The 14,880-nt window shown below is 41.8% G+C and overlaps 1 protein-coding gene across 1 annotated transcript; it reads right to left on the reverse strand.

The window, feature by feature from the left end:
- Positions 1-1,341: 1,341 nt before the first annotated feature.
- On the reverse strand, positions 1,342-4,747 carry LOC139240300 (probable G-protein coupled receptor 139). Its single transcript, XM_070868762.1, has 2 exons — positions 4,678-4,747; positions 1,342-2,243 (listed from the first exon to the last, which is right to left on the reverse strand). The coding sequence occupies exons 1-2, from the start codon at positions 4,745-4,747 to the stop codon at positions 1,342-1,344; spliced, it is 972 nt and encodes a 323-aa protein (XP_070724863.1).
- Between the last annotated feature and the right edge of the window lie 10,133 nt (positions 4,748-14,880).

Consider the following 14,880-nt stretch of genomic DNA (forward strand, 5'->3'; position numbering starts at 1 on the left):
ATTGTAACTCTTTCATGGTATCTATTGCATGTGATTGGTCTAGGGAGATCTGTATCTAGAAAATTACTCAGTTAGGCTAACTTGCGGAAAGCATTACGGGCGAAGGCATTGAGGATGGCTGCGATCACTGTGAAACAAAATAGCTGGAAGATACATCAATGAGTTCTATGAGTAAACAGTCCAGAAAGCAGATATGGAGAATAGGAACTGTAATCACACAGGACAGATAAGGTCAGAACAGGTGAAGAAACACAGCAGGTGAGGGAGCAGGTACAATGCAGGTCAGCTGTGCTTGTTTTCTAATTGTATAAATTTATGATTTTTATTACACGTAGATGCCCTGTGCTGCAAACAGCAACAACTTGTATTTATATAGCGCCTTTAATGTAGTGAAACATGAGTATTATGAGATAAAAAAATTTGACACCCAGCCACATAAGTAGAAATTGCACAGACCTAAACCTATTCAACACCTCGCTCTGTGCACTCAGCCAATGGTATTGAGGCTGCAGGCAGTGCTACTGCCAACTGCTGCTGTTCACTGAACTATGGCTGCAAGTTTTCCCTTGAATCGCTTAACGCAGGACCGCTGAGTTTTGCATATTATGGTAGAGATAAGCACCCTGAATGCTAATCAAGAGGTTCTAAAACACGGCCTGAATTCGTGGTCCCTGCGAGTGTATACGAAGTGTGCATGTCCCTGTAGGGGCCCCACAAGCTCTAGGTTTAGATATCCGAATTGCATTCGCCTAGACCTGGAATTTGCAATTTGTCAAGAATCCTCCAAACAGATCACACGCATCCGGAGGTAAGACGTAAGGCCTGCTTTTATCAGCGTGAGACTTTAAAAGTACAGAAAAATATATATTTATTAAATAATGTAAACATTTTAAATGAGACAAGTTTATTTTTGGAAGCTTTAAAGTAGGTAAATTTATTTTTCCAAAAATTATTATTTTTTAAAAATTAATTAAATTCATTTTTATTCATTTGACATATCTGATGGTTTAAAAAAAATATTTTTAGTGTTTGTTTTTTGGGGGTAATCCCATTCATAGTTATGATGATTCCGTATGTACAGAACTCACCCTAAGTATGAATGGAGATTCGCTAATTTGCTCGGTTAGATACGCTACTTGGATAGGTGGGCATTTAGGCAGGCCTTCGCATAGAGGGTCAGGACCACGAATCTCTCAACATCCCGGACCACCAGATGCTTTCGTAGAGATTTTTGAGGTCGGAGGCCTCGACCCGAAAATTTCTGGGCCAGAATAGTGTCCCGACGTTCCCCATTTCAAAAGACACGGGCTTCGATATTGGGATGTCGATCGCGGTTAGTCACTATTTAAACAATTGGACAACCCGTGTCAGCGGATATTTCAACACATTTTTCACCTCCTCTCTGAACATACGTTGAGTCGCCGCATAGATGCATGTGTTTGTGCAACAACTTAGGAGCAGGAGCATGTACCCGGCTTCCTGCAGGATGTAGACAGGGTCGTCATAACCGGTGTAGGCATAGGTATTTGTGACCCGATAATACACAAAATGCACGATAAACGTCATCCACAAGAGAATGAAACTGCCGGAAATGGTGAAGAGTAAAATTATGGATTTCCTTCGGTTCTCCAACTCCGGGTCCTTGGGATTTTCCCGGTTGTTTTTGTGACGGAGAGCTTTGCGTGATCTGTTGGCCACGACAATGCATCTTACAGTCAGGGCATTGAGCAGCAGGATCAGAAAGAATGGGAGGAATGGGGTAGCAATACAATTAAAGGAAGAATATATTATCCACAAAGGTGCGGTATAAAAGATGGATTTCGTGTGGCAATACCAAGGCACCTCGCCAATTACGTATAGGGGTTCAAATTTGAAATACCAGGGTATGTTTTGCAAACAGCCGAGAATAAACACCATCCCCACCACTGCGGTTGCCAGTTCCTTTGTGCAGTATTTCCTCTTCAGCTTCTGGCAGCAGATGGCGAGGAACCGATCAAAGGTGAACGCAACCGTCAGCCAGACGGAAATGTCCCTGCTCGCGTAAATGAGGACGATTTTCAGGCTGCATATCGGGGTGGTCGACATGTAGCTGCCTGGGAAGTAGATGCCGACGATGCGATTTAGAACCACGCCGGTGATAATGACCAGTAGATCTGCCACAGCCATGCCCACCAGGTAGCGAGTGATGCATTCGGAGAGGCCGCACTTTCCACGGGACAGGGCCACAATCGCCACCAGGTTTGCTGAAAATAAACAGGTTAAAATAAAAGGGAACTGACCCATCTATTCTTGACATAAAATTCACGTCTTTAGCATATATTTGCCTGGATCGACCTTCCCTCCATCATAATGTCAGAAGTGGGGATGTTTGCTGAAGAGTGCACAGTGTTCAGTTCCATTCGCAACTCCACAGATAATGAAGAATGCAGCAAGACCTGGACGACATTCAGGCTTAGGCTAATAAGCGGCAAATAACATTCGCGCCACACAAGTGCCAGTCAATGACTATCTCCAACAAGCGAGAGTCTAACCAATGCCCCTCGACATTCAACGGTATTGCCATCACCAAATCTCCCACCATCAATATCCTGGGGGTCACCATTGGCCAGAAACTTAACTGGACTAGCCAGATAAATACTGTGGTGAAAAGAGGAGGTCAGAGGCTGGGTATTCTGTGACGAGTCTCTGACCGCCTGACTCCCCAAAGCCTTTCCACCATCGACAAGGCACAAGTCAGGAGTGTGATGGGATACTCTCCACTTGCCTGGATGAGTGCAGCTCCAACAACACTCAAGAAGCTAAAAACAAATCAGGGCAAAACAGCCCTCTTGATTGCCTCCCCATCCACCACTTTAAAGATTAACTCCCTCCATCGAGTCTTCAGTCTGTACCATCTACAAGATGCAGTGCAGCAACTCGCCAAGGCTTCTTCGGCAGCATGTCCCAAACCCACAACCTCGACCACCTTGAAGGACAAGGGCAGCAGGTGAATGCAAACACCACAACCTCCCTGTTCCCCTCCGAGTCACACACCATCCTGATTTTGAAATATATCACTGTTGCAACATTCAAAGTCCCGGAACTCCCCCCATAACAGCAGTGTAGCACCTTCACCACATGGACTGCAGCAGTTCAAGAACACGGCTCACCACCACCTTCTCAATGGGCAATTAGGGATGGGCAATAAAAGCTGGCCTAGCCAGTGATGCCCACATCCCAGGAACAAACAAAAAAAATCTATGACAATCTAGTTGATCTTGCCCAGAATTTTTTTAAATTTCAAAATATACTTTATTCATATAAAAATTTGAACAGTATATTCAAAAGCAGTTCAGTACATTTAACAGCGAGAATAATGGCCAATTAGTTGATATTCACATCACATTAATTAATTCTATGTTGATTCCATTTGTGAAAACTGCAATACCGCACCCCTGTGGAGGAGCAGGGTATCTCTGACAGTAACTTTGAGGATTTACGAGGTTAGCTGCGCATCTGCTGATGATAGGTGCTGCTGTCAGTTTTACACAGTGTTAACGGTGAGCAAATTCGTGGCCACTTTTTGAATGGTTTTGCAGAATCAATCACATTTCGGAAAGCGGGAGAAGTTGAAAAGTGGACAATGGGAAGTAAGACATGTATTTATATAGCGCAATTCACGACCACCGGACATATAAAAACACTTTACAGCCAATGAAATACATTTGAATTGTAGTCACCGTTGTAAAGTGGCAGCCAATGTATGCATAGAAAGCTCCCATCAATGTGATAATAACTGTTTTTGGTATATTGATTGAGGGATAAATATTGACCCAGGACACCAGAGATATCTCCATTCCTCTTCTTCAAAATAATGCCATGGGATCTATTATGTCCACCTGATAGAGCACACAGGAGCTCGGTTTTTGGTTTCATCAGAAAGACGGCACATCTGGCAGTGCAGCAGTTCCTGAGTACTGTCTCTCCGACATTACCGTGCTCTCTCAGTACTGACCCTCCGAAATGCAGCACTCCCTCAGTACCGCCCCTCCGACAGTGCAGCGCTCCCTCAGTACTGCCCCTCTAACAGTGCAGTGCTTCCTCAGTGCTGCCCCTCTGACAGTGTGGCACTCCCTCAGTACTGCCCCTCTGACAGTGTGGTGCTCCCTCAGTACAGTCCCTCCGACAGTGCGGCGCTCCCTCAGTACTGCCACTCCTACTCGAACCCACAACCTACTGATTCAGAGGGTAGTGTTTTACCCACAGAGCCACAGCTGAGTTGCTTGGAGCTGAATGCCTTGCGTGCACTCGATACAATTGCACATATGCTTCTGAGAGACAACTCACAGCTATGTCTTCCACTCTGTCCAACTCGCTGCAACTCATGGAATCTTCAAACAAAGCAATAGTGAATACAGTTTTGTGAGCATTCCCACTGCTTGGTGCCGAACCTTGTTTCATGGTTTAGAATAATTAGGATTATTGCTTACATTGGAAAAAAAAATAAGTTTCTAAAATCTAAACATGTTAAATAAGTTAAATAAATTCAGCATGATTTGTGCACTGGACTGCACTATTGAATCGTGAACTCTCTCAGAAGTAAGGCTAGGCAGTGGCTCAAACACCAGATATGCAGTAAGTGCAATCAATCATTTAATCATTGTTTTGCATAATTAATATGAGACTGCAATGACTTACCAGGAATACCGACAGCAGCGAGAACCGGGTAGTAAATAGCATACAGCAGACCACTTACAGGTTCATGCATCTTCTGTCAGAAGTGCTGATACCTGATGCTCGTGGAAACGATCATTCTGAGAAGCAAAGTACCTCTGCTATATACATCAGCAACCACCCCACGGGACAATTGGGCATTAATTAACATCATTACTGTAACTTCATTGCTACATAGTGCCATTATTTACTTCATTGCTGTTATCTTGCTGACATTCATCTTGGCAAATCCCACCCTTGATTCAATACTATTTCCTTGGGTTGTCAGATATGCTACTAGCTTCCTCTACTGTAAACACTGAAGGAAAGTAATTATTAACATGTCCACCATTTCCTTATTTTCAGTTACATTAACACCGCTATCAGTTTTCAAGGGGCACACTTTACTCCTGATTACCCTCTTCTTTCTAATATAATTGTTTAAAAATTATGTTGATTTTGATAAAAATTTAAAGTAACTTTTCATACTCTCTTTTTGTAGCTCTTACTATCTGTGTTTACACAAGATTACATTGGATTATTACAGTGAGAATAAGGGGTTGATAGTTGCATGCTTCTGTTTTGTTACTTGTCATACCTGGTTAGAATGCAGTCAGGCTCCATGCCCCATTGTTAAACACATCCAGGCATAATTATCTTATTTTGAAGCTGTTTCACTGTTACAAGGTGGCTTATGTCATGTTTTATGTGCAGGCAATCATAGCCAAATTCTCAGTCTGCTCATTTGTATGTAGGCTTCTCTGGGAGAGCACTGATACATGCATATATGTATAAATGAAGAGCTAGTTTGTGTAATATGATCGCTTGCAAGATAAGCAGCACTATATGTTATGGTTTTGGAAAATAACTGATTTGGTCAGATTTTCAAAACTTACAAACCAACCCCTCCCTTCCATTCAGTGAATAATAAGTCAGCATGATGAATCCTATCTTGCAAAATGTGCATGCAAATGATAGACAGAACTCAGTAACATTTTAGCCTTGTCACTAACATCAACAGATTTCTGGTAGAAAATCCCACTATGCTATGTTCAATTACTTTGTCATAACATCTTCCTGATATGCCTCATTGATAACATTTTCCTTAAGTTGTTCTGCAGAAATAACTTTTGGGTACAGTTTATGGAGAGTCATAGCCATATCCCATTCACTTTTCCTTTAAATTATTACAGATCTCTTGGGCCTTATTATAAACATCTTATGTATCTTCAAGTTCCATTATGGAGAAACTTCTCCCGATATTGTCTTTTCCAGAGCTTCCATTCGTTCTGGCAGTTTAATACTGGGTCAAATAATGAACTAGTTTCCAGGATTTAAACTTGACGATTGCCTGTATGTTAATAACCTGGTAACCCAGAGCAAACGTAGACTCAAAAAGGGAAGAATCTACCGAACAACCTCCTTTGATTTTTTTTAACAAGTAACATTCCAAGTGGATAGTGGAAAGCTCTGTAACATAGTGCTCCCATGATTCCAAAAAGCATTTGATAAAGGTGCACTTGAATCATTGCTAGTTAAAGTCAAAGCAGTGAGGATTGAGAATACAATTTGGGAATAGATTTTAAAACATTGGTTGAAAGGTAGAAAGTACTGGGTATTTGCTAAAGGAGTTATGGTGGGGCGGGGGGTAGAATTTGTTAGAATTCCCAAACTTCTAGAATGTGACAATATGAGCTTTTGATAATTGTGTTAATCATAATCAAAAATTTGCAGGTCTCCAGTCGTCTTGGTTAACCCTTGCCACTGAATCAAGACCTAGCTCTGTCAAGCCCGTGTGGCATTAAAAAGATCCACACAAAGGCATCTTCCACCCTTCAGGATGTAGTTCAGGACCTGGAATTTTAGGTCCTTCATTGGAACACCATGAACTTATCCTTTTTTTGTTTGTAAGTCATCCTCGTTTAAAGGAATTGCCTGTGATGACATTGGATATACAGTTCAGAGACAGGCCATTTATCCCAACCAGTCCATGCTGCATTTATGCTCCACTCGAGCCTTCTCCCATCTTTCCTCATCTAAACCTATCCGCTTAACCCTCTATTTCCTTCTCCCTCATATGCTTGTATAGCCTCCCCTTAAATGCATCGATACTATTCACCTCAACCACTCCCAGTAGTAGCGAGTTCCACATTCTCACCACTCTGGGTGAAGAATTTTCTCCAGAATTCCCTATTGGATTTCTTGAAAACTTTTCGTCTTTGTATCTCTCCCAGTTACCAGCATCTGTGCTATTTTGTGCTTCTTTGTATGCTTGATCTTTTCATTTCATGTTGTCACTTACTTCTATTTGCCACCCATGGCTGCATTTGGCAAGCAGAGCTTTTGCCCCTTAATGGCATAAACTGGTCCTGCATCATTTTAAATTCCTTTTTGAAGTGCTGCCACCAATCTTCTGTCGATTCACCCATTATCAAAGTTTGGCTAGTCATATACAATCAGTGGGAGCGAAAGTCCGGATTACCTGAATACCTCACTGTTTGTTTTGCACCGTCTGTGAGAATAGCACATGGGCTGCGTTAAAAGTTCAAATGGTACGATGTGTAAGAGTCATTCAGCCATATATGGATGTGTGTACTTGATAACTCTGTGTAGGTTTTATTACAGCAATAAAACATAAGAACATTAGAACATAAGAAATAGGAGCAGGAGTAGGCCATATGGCCACTCCAGCCTGCTCCACCATTTAATACAATCTTGGCTGATCCAATCATGGACTCAGGTCCACTTTCCTGACCGCTTCACATAACCCCTTATTCCCTTATTGGTTAAGAAACTGTCTATCTCTGTCTTAAATTTATTCAATGTCCCAGCTTCCACAGTTCTCTGAGACAGCGAATTCCACAAATTTACAACCCTCTGAGAGAAGAAATGCCACCTCATCTCAGTTTTTAATGGCGGCCCATTATTCTAAGATTATGCCCCCTAATTCTAGTCTACTACATCAGTGGAAACATTCTCTCTGCATCCATCATTGGCGAGCACCCTCAGCGGTTTGTTGAACGATAAGGGGATAAGGGGTTATGGGCAGCGGGCAGTGAAGGTGGAGCTAAGTCCACGATCAGATCAGCCATGATCTTAATGAATGGCGGAGCAGGCTCGAGGGGCCATATGGCCAACTCCTGTTCCTATTTCTTATGTTCTTGTGTTCTTATAATCATACCTTTTGATAAGATCACATCTCAATCTTCTGAATTCCAATGAGTAGAGGCCCAACATACTCAATCATTCCTCATAATTCAACCCACTCATCTCCGGAATCAACCAAGTGAACCTGCTCTGAACTGCCTCCAAAGCAAGTATAACTTTTCGTAAATATGGAAAACAAAACTGCACACAGTATTCCAGATGTGGCCTCACCAAGACCCTATATAACTGTTGCAAGACTTCCCTGCTTTTATTCTCCATCCCCTTTGCAATAAAGGCCAAAATACCATTGGCCTTCCTGATCTCTTGCTGTACCTGCATATTAACCTTTTGTTTTTGACGCATAAATACCTCCAGGTCCCGCTGTGCTGCAGCACTTTGCAATCATTCTCCATTTAAATAATAACTTGGTCTTTGATTTTTTTCTGACAAAGTGCATGATCACACACTTTCCAACATTGTACTCCATCTGCCAATTTTGTGCCCACTCAGTTAGCCTGCCTATGTCCTTTTGCAGATATTTTAGTGTCCTCCTCACACATTGCTTTTCCCCCCATCATTGTATCATCAGCAAACCTGGCTACGTTACACTGTCCCTTCTTTCTAGTCGTTAATATAGATTGTAAATAGTTGGGATCCCAGCACTGATTCCTGTGGCACTCCACTAGTTACTGATTGCCAACCCAAGAGTGAACCATTTATCCCAAATTCTCTGTTCGTTAGCCAACCCTCCATGCATGCTAATATATTACCCCCAACCCCGTGAACTTTTATCTTGTGCAGTAACCATTTATGTGGCAGCTTGTCAAATACCTTCTGGAAGGACAAATGCACCACATCCACTGGTTCCCTTTATCCACCCTCTTCATTACATCCTCAAATAATTCCCACAAATTTTTCAAAGATGACTTCCCCTTCATAAATCCATGCTGACTGCCTGACCAAATTGTGTTTTTCCAAATGTCATGCTGCTACTTCTTTAATAATGGAGTCCAACATTTTCGCAAATGCAGATATTCGGCTAACTGATCTATAGTTTCCTGTTTTTTGTCTGTCTCCTTTTTTAAATAGGGACATTTAATTTGCAATTATCCAATCTGCTGGGACCTCGCCCGAATCCAGGGAATTTTGGTAAATTACAACCAGTGCATCCACTATCCCTGTCACTACTTCTGTTAAGATCCTAGGATGCAAGCCATCAGGTCCAGGGGATTTATCTGCCTTTAGTCCCATTATCTTACTGAGTACTACCTCCGTAGTGATTGTGTTAAGTTCCTCCCCCCCCTCGCCCCCATAGTCTCTTGTTGACTATGCACTGTTTCAGGAGAGTTGGGTACCTGGTTGTTTAGTTTTTTTGATATTCAGTGGCATTTGCATGCATCCTTTGATGTACCATGATTTATTGTTAATACGCATGGAATGTACTGATCAAAGGGAATAGCTAGTATGTCTCATGTCTAAGCAGTTAGCATACACTGGTCTTTTGAACTGTGTGCCCCAGTAGATCTCAAACTGGTTTTGTGCAGTATGAAGTTTCAATAAAGACCTGATCCTGCATTACTACAACTGGGTGCCTGTATAACCTGATGTTTAAAGCAACTAAATGGAAAAGATCAAGAAAAAGGAAAGTCCCACAGAATTCAGTAATCATGACCTGTGACTCCTCCTGATGTTATCGACACGGGTGGATATTGACTCACAAGATGAGTCACCAACACTTTGTTGCTGAATGCTGATCAGGTTTAATGCATATCGAATGCTACTTAGCATCAATGGTAACAACAAAACAACAATTTGTATTTAGATAGCACCGTTAACATAGTGAACCATTCCAAGGCACGTCACAGGAGTATTGTAAGATAACATTTTGACACTGAGCCACGTAAGGAGAAATCAAGGCAGATGACCAAAAGCTTGGTTGAAGAGGTAGGTTTTAAGGAACGTCTTAAAGGAGCGATAGGTAGAAAATGGAAAGGTTTTAGGCATGGGTTCCAGAACTTAGGACCGAGGCAGCAGAAGGCACGGCCACCAATCGTTGAGCATTTATAATCAGGGATGTTTAAGAAGCCATAATTAGAGGAGCACGGATATCTCATGGGTTTCTGTGGCTGGAAGAGATTACAAAGATAGGGCGGGGCGAGGAGGACATGGAGGGATTTGAAACCAAGTATGATAATTTTGGAATCGAAACGTTGCTAAACCGGCAGCCAACATAGGTCAGCGAGCACAGGGGGTGATGGGTGAATGAGACTTGGTGCCAGTTTGACACGGGCAGCCGAGTATTGAATGACATCAAGTTTACATAGGGTAGAATGTGGTGGGGCGCGGCCAAGTGTGCATTAGAATAGTCAAGTCCAGAGGTAACAAGGATGAGGGTTTCAGCAGCGGATGAACTGAGGCAGGGGCGGAAACGAGCAATGTTATAGAGGTGGAACTAGGGGATCGTAGTGATCGCATGGAGATGTGGTCAGTAGCTCATTGCAGGGCACAAAGATGACAAACCATTGATGGTAAAGTTAAGAAGAGGATGAAGGAGCAGGAGGATAATTATTCAATAGTGGGATTTTGTTTCACATAGATCTGTTTTTGTGAAACTGGCTTAATTTCATTGCAATGGGTCGAGCTGTAAGAGAACCAGCTGCTTCGTATTTAATGGTGCTTTACACCAAATTTCTAGGCTAATAGCTTCAGCCCTCCCCATATTCACATTCGTCCTCCTTAAATTACATGGTATTTCAGCTACATTTTATAACACGTGATCTTCTCCCCATCAAGGAACTGCCCCAGCTCACTGTTGAAGGTAAGTAAAGAGTCTCGACTCACTGTACGAACCTGTAACTTCTTCTGTAGATCTATTATCCTCTGATAAATGAAGAACCATTGAACATCTAAGCTAGCCATAACATTGTACAACCTATATACACGTCCCTGGCCCCCTTGAACCTATCAAATTGAACTAATCTTCTCGTATGATAACAGTACATTCCTTCAACTAGAATTGAAAAGTAGGGAAGTTATGCTAAACATGTATCGAACCTTGGTTAGACCACACTTGAGGTGCTGCGTACACTTGTGGTCGCCATAATATAAAAAGGAGATAGAGGCACTGCAGAGGGTGCAGAGAAGATTTACAAGGAAAATACCAGAAATGTGAGTATACATATCAGGAAAGGATGACCTGGCTGGACCTCTTTTCTCTTGAAAAACAAAGGCTTGGGATGACCTAACAGAGGTCTTTAAAATTAAGAAAGGTTATGATAGATTAGATACAGTGAGAATGTTTCCGCTTGTGGGGAAGAGGAAAACTAGAGGCCATCAATAAAAGATAGTCAGCAAGAAATCCAATCGGTAATTCAGAAGAAACTTCTTTACCTGGAGAGTGGTGAGAATATTCAACTCATTACCACAGAGAGTGGTTGAAGCAAATAGTATAGGCATTTAAGCGGTGGTTAAATGAGCCACATGAGGGAAAAGGGAATTGAGGGTTATGCGGATATATTTAAATGAGAAAAGAGGGGAGAAGGCTCAAGTGCAGCGTAAACGTTGGCATGCACTTGTTGGGCCGAATTCAGTTTTGTATATCCTACGTAAACTATTGAATATATTTCTATCAAATCACCCAAAGGTTATGCACCAGTAAAATGATTAAAGCAGCCTGGAGGAGATTACAGAGGTAGGGTGGGTCGAGGAGGCCATGGAGGGATTTGAAAATAAGGGAGAGAATTTTGAAATTGAGACATTGCTAAGCCTCCAAGAAAGGTATCTTTTGCATGTCCCTGATGGGCGTTATACATAAATTAAAGACTTTCCATGTATCACTGACCAATATGCCCTCGAACGTGTTAAATACCAATTGTACGATTTGTGCAAGTACTGGCGCTTAAAGCATTAACCCTTCCAGCTGCATGATAACACAAATCGGCCCAGTGTCAGGAAAGAATGAATTCAATGTATAAAAGAGAATGTTCGTGACAACCATACAAAAAGGTGGATGGAAACATAGAAACATAGAAACATAGAAAATAGGTGCAGGAGTAAGGCATTCGGCCCTTCTAGCTGCATCGCCATTCAATGAGTTCATGGCTGAACATGCAACTTCAGTACCCCATTCCTGCTTTCTCGCCATACCCCTTGATCCCCCTAGTAGTAAGGACTTCATTGAACTCGTTTTTGAATATATTTAGTGAATTGTCTAACTCCTTTTTGAATATATTTAGTGAATTGATGGAAAGGAAGCTGAAAGAGATTGGGAGAGAGCAGAGAGGGTAAATCTGAGAATTTACAGAAGTGTAAAGCAAAGAATATAACAAAAAAGAAAATGCCAAACCGGAGTAACAGTTCACAATGAGATTTCAAGCTGAGAAAGTCTAGCCAGAGACAGAATGTGTCGCACTGGTATGTAAGATTTAAATAGACTTGTGAATCAGGGGCGTCAAGGTGTTATGTATGTATCTTTGAGCATGCTCACAGGTTTGTGGGGCTGTTGCACTGTGAGTGGCTTAGCCAGTCATGTGATGTTCACAAGCCTCAATAAAACCCCAGTTAATTGAGTCTAGGTTCTCCACGATGAGGTATGCAGTTATGAGCCTAGTGGATGAACCAATGGCGTTCAGTTTGATTGTTGAACCTTTGCTAAAAAACCAACCAGTTCTTTACAGCAAATGTGTAGCTTTTAATTCTTAAGCAAAGAACCCACGAAGCAAATACACCACACAAGGGTTATAGGAAACAGGCAATAAAGTGGAGTTGATGTCAAGATGAGATCAGCCATGATATTATTGAATGGCGGAGCAGTCTTGAGGGGCTGTGTGATCGACTCCTGCTCCTATTTCTTATGTTCTTATGAATTTGATTGGCTCTAGTCCACAAAAAGATGCACAAGTTGGAGGCAAGAGAGGCAACCAACCCAGGAGGAACTGAATGCTACAACTAAAGATGGAAATTCACCACAGTGATGTTGCATGAAGTGACCTTGTGTCATCAGAGAAAAACATGCCCATCAACTCAATGGTGCAAATGCAGCAGGTCGAGTTGTATTAGATCATGGAATGTAATCATCGTTAGAAGTTACGAGCTTATCAGCAATGTACTAAGTAAGGATGTAACAAATACAATAGAATTACTATTCTAAGATTCTGTCGGCTATACACGAGCGTAACTGTGACCAAAGCTTGCAGACTCGTTGGCAGTCCTGGACATTTAATCTAATTCTAATTTTGTGGTAAGTAACCCCAACTGATGTTGAAATGGTGACACACGCGAGCCATCTTTGTAACCTAATATTTATTAATCCATGATTGAAAACATTTTCTTCTTGTGTGCATTCAATGTTTATTATTGAAATATGGCTACTTTTATTATCAAAACCTTTTATAAATACATTTTCATTCATAATTTTGTTGGCTGACGTTTTTGTATTTGTTCCTGGGATGTGGGCATCGCTGGCAAAGCCGGGATTTATTGCCCGTCCCTAACTGCCCTTGAGAAATAGGTGGCAAGCCGCCTTCTTGAACCACTTGTTGTTTTTTGTAGCGCTTTGTTACAACTGAGTGTCTCACTAGACCACTTCAGAGGACAGTTAAGAGTCAACCACATTGGCTGTGGGTCTGGAGTCACATAGAGGCCATATTGGATAAGGACGGCAGATTTCCTGCCCTAAATGACATGAGTGAACCCGATGGATTTTTATGAAAATCCGGTAGTTTCATGGTCACCATTACTGACACTAGCTTTTTAATTCCGGATTTATTTAGTTAACTGAATTTAAATTCCCCAGCTGCCAGGGTGAGATTTGAACTCACGGCCCTGGATTATTAGTCCAGGCTTCTGGATTACTAGTTCACTAACATAACCACTGAGCAAGGATGTTCCCACAAATGATTTGAAAAGCGTTGATTAACTCTGCATTCAGTGCGACAGCCTGCATCCTGCAAAGAGGTGTTGGTTTACGTAATAGATTCGAGTAAGTTGTGCCGGTTCACTTAAAACAGTTCAAGCAAGCTTGCAATATGGTAATTCCGAGATACAGGAAACTCCCTGCCAACTATTCGACGAAGTGTGAAGGTTTTGTTGGCTGCCCTTTATTTAAGATTCTGTTATGGGTTGTAACAGGAGCAGCAAAGTTGCTGGCACAGAATCTCCAAATTTCCGAAGGACCAATTGTGGGAAACATTTACTAGAATCCTTATTATTTTTAATTACATTAACCCGTATCTCAGACTGGAAACATTATCAAGTCTCGCAGGATATCTAAACCTAGAGCTTGCGGGGCCCCTACAGGGACATGCACACCTCGTACACACTCGCAGGGACCACGAATTCAGACCCTGTTTTAGAACCTCTTGATTAGCATTCAGGGTGCTCATCTCTTTAACTGTTTTATTACACTTTTAAAGCCAAGTCTTTGTCTTTTTGTGAGATAATTATGGTAAAAGTCGGTTTCGACTGACAGGTTGGAAGTCGCCGAATGTAATTTCACACAAAATTGCACAGACCTTAACCTATTCAACACCTCGCTCTGTGCACTCAGCCAATGGTATTGAGGCTGCAGGCAGTCTTACTGCCAACTGCTACTGTTCACTGAACTATGGCTGCAAGATTTCCCTTGAATCACTTAACGCAGCACCGCTGAGTTTTACATATTATGGTAGAGATAAGCACACTGAATGCTAATCAAGAGGTTCTAAAACACGGCCTGAATTCGTGGTCCCTGCGAGTGTGTACGAGGTGTGCATGTCCCTGTAGGGGCCCCGCAAGCTCGAGGTTTAGATATCCGAATTGCATGCGCCTAGACCTGGAATTTGCAATTTGTCAAGAATCCTCTAAATAGATCACACGCATCCGGAGGTAAGACGTAAGGCCTGCTTTTATCAGCGTGAGGCTTTAAAAGTACAGAAAAATATATATTTGTTAAATAATTTAAACATTTTAAATAAGACAAGTTTATTTTTTAGAACTTTTAAAATAGGTACATTTATTTTTCCAAAAAAAAAAATAATTTTTTGAGTCCATTTTTATTCATTT

This window comes from Pristiophorus japonicus, chromosome 31 (assembly GCF_044704955.1).
Source record: "Pristiophorus japonicus isolate sPriJap1 chromosome 31, sPriJap1.hap1, whole genome shotgun sequence".
In the NCBI taxonomy this organism is placed as follows: Eukaryota; Metazoa; Chordata; class Chondrichthyes; family Pristiophoridae; genus Pristiophorus; species Pristiophorus japonicus.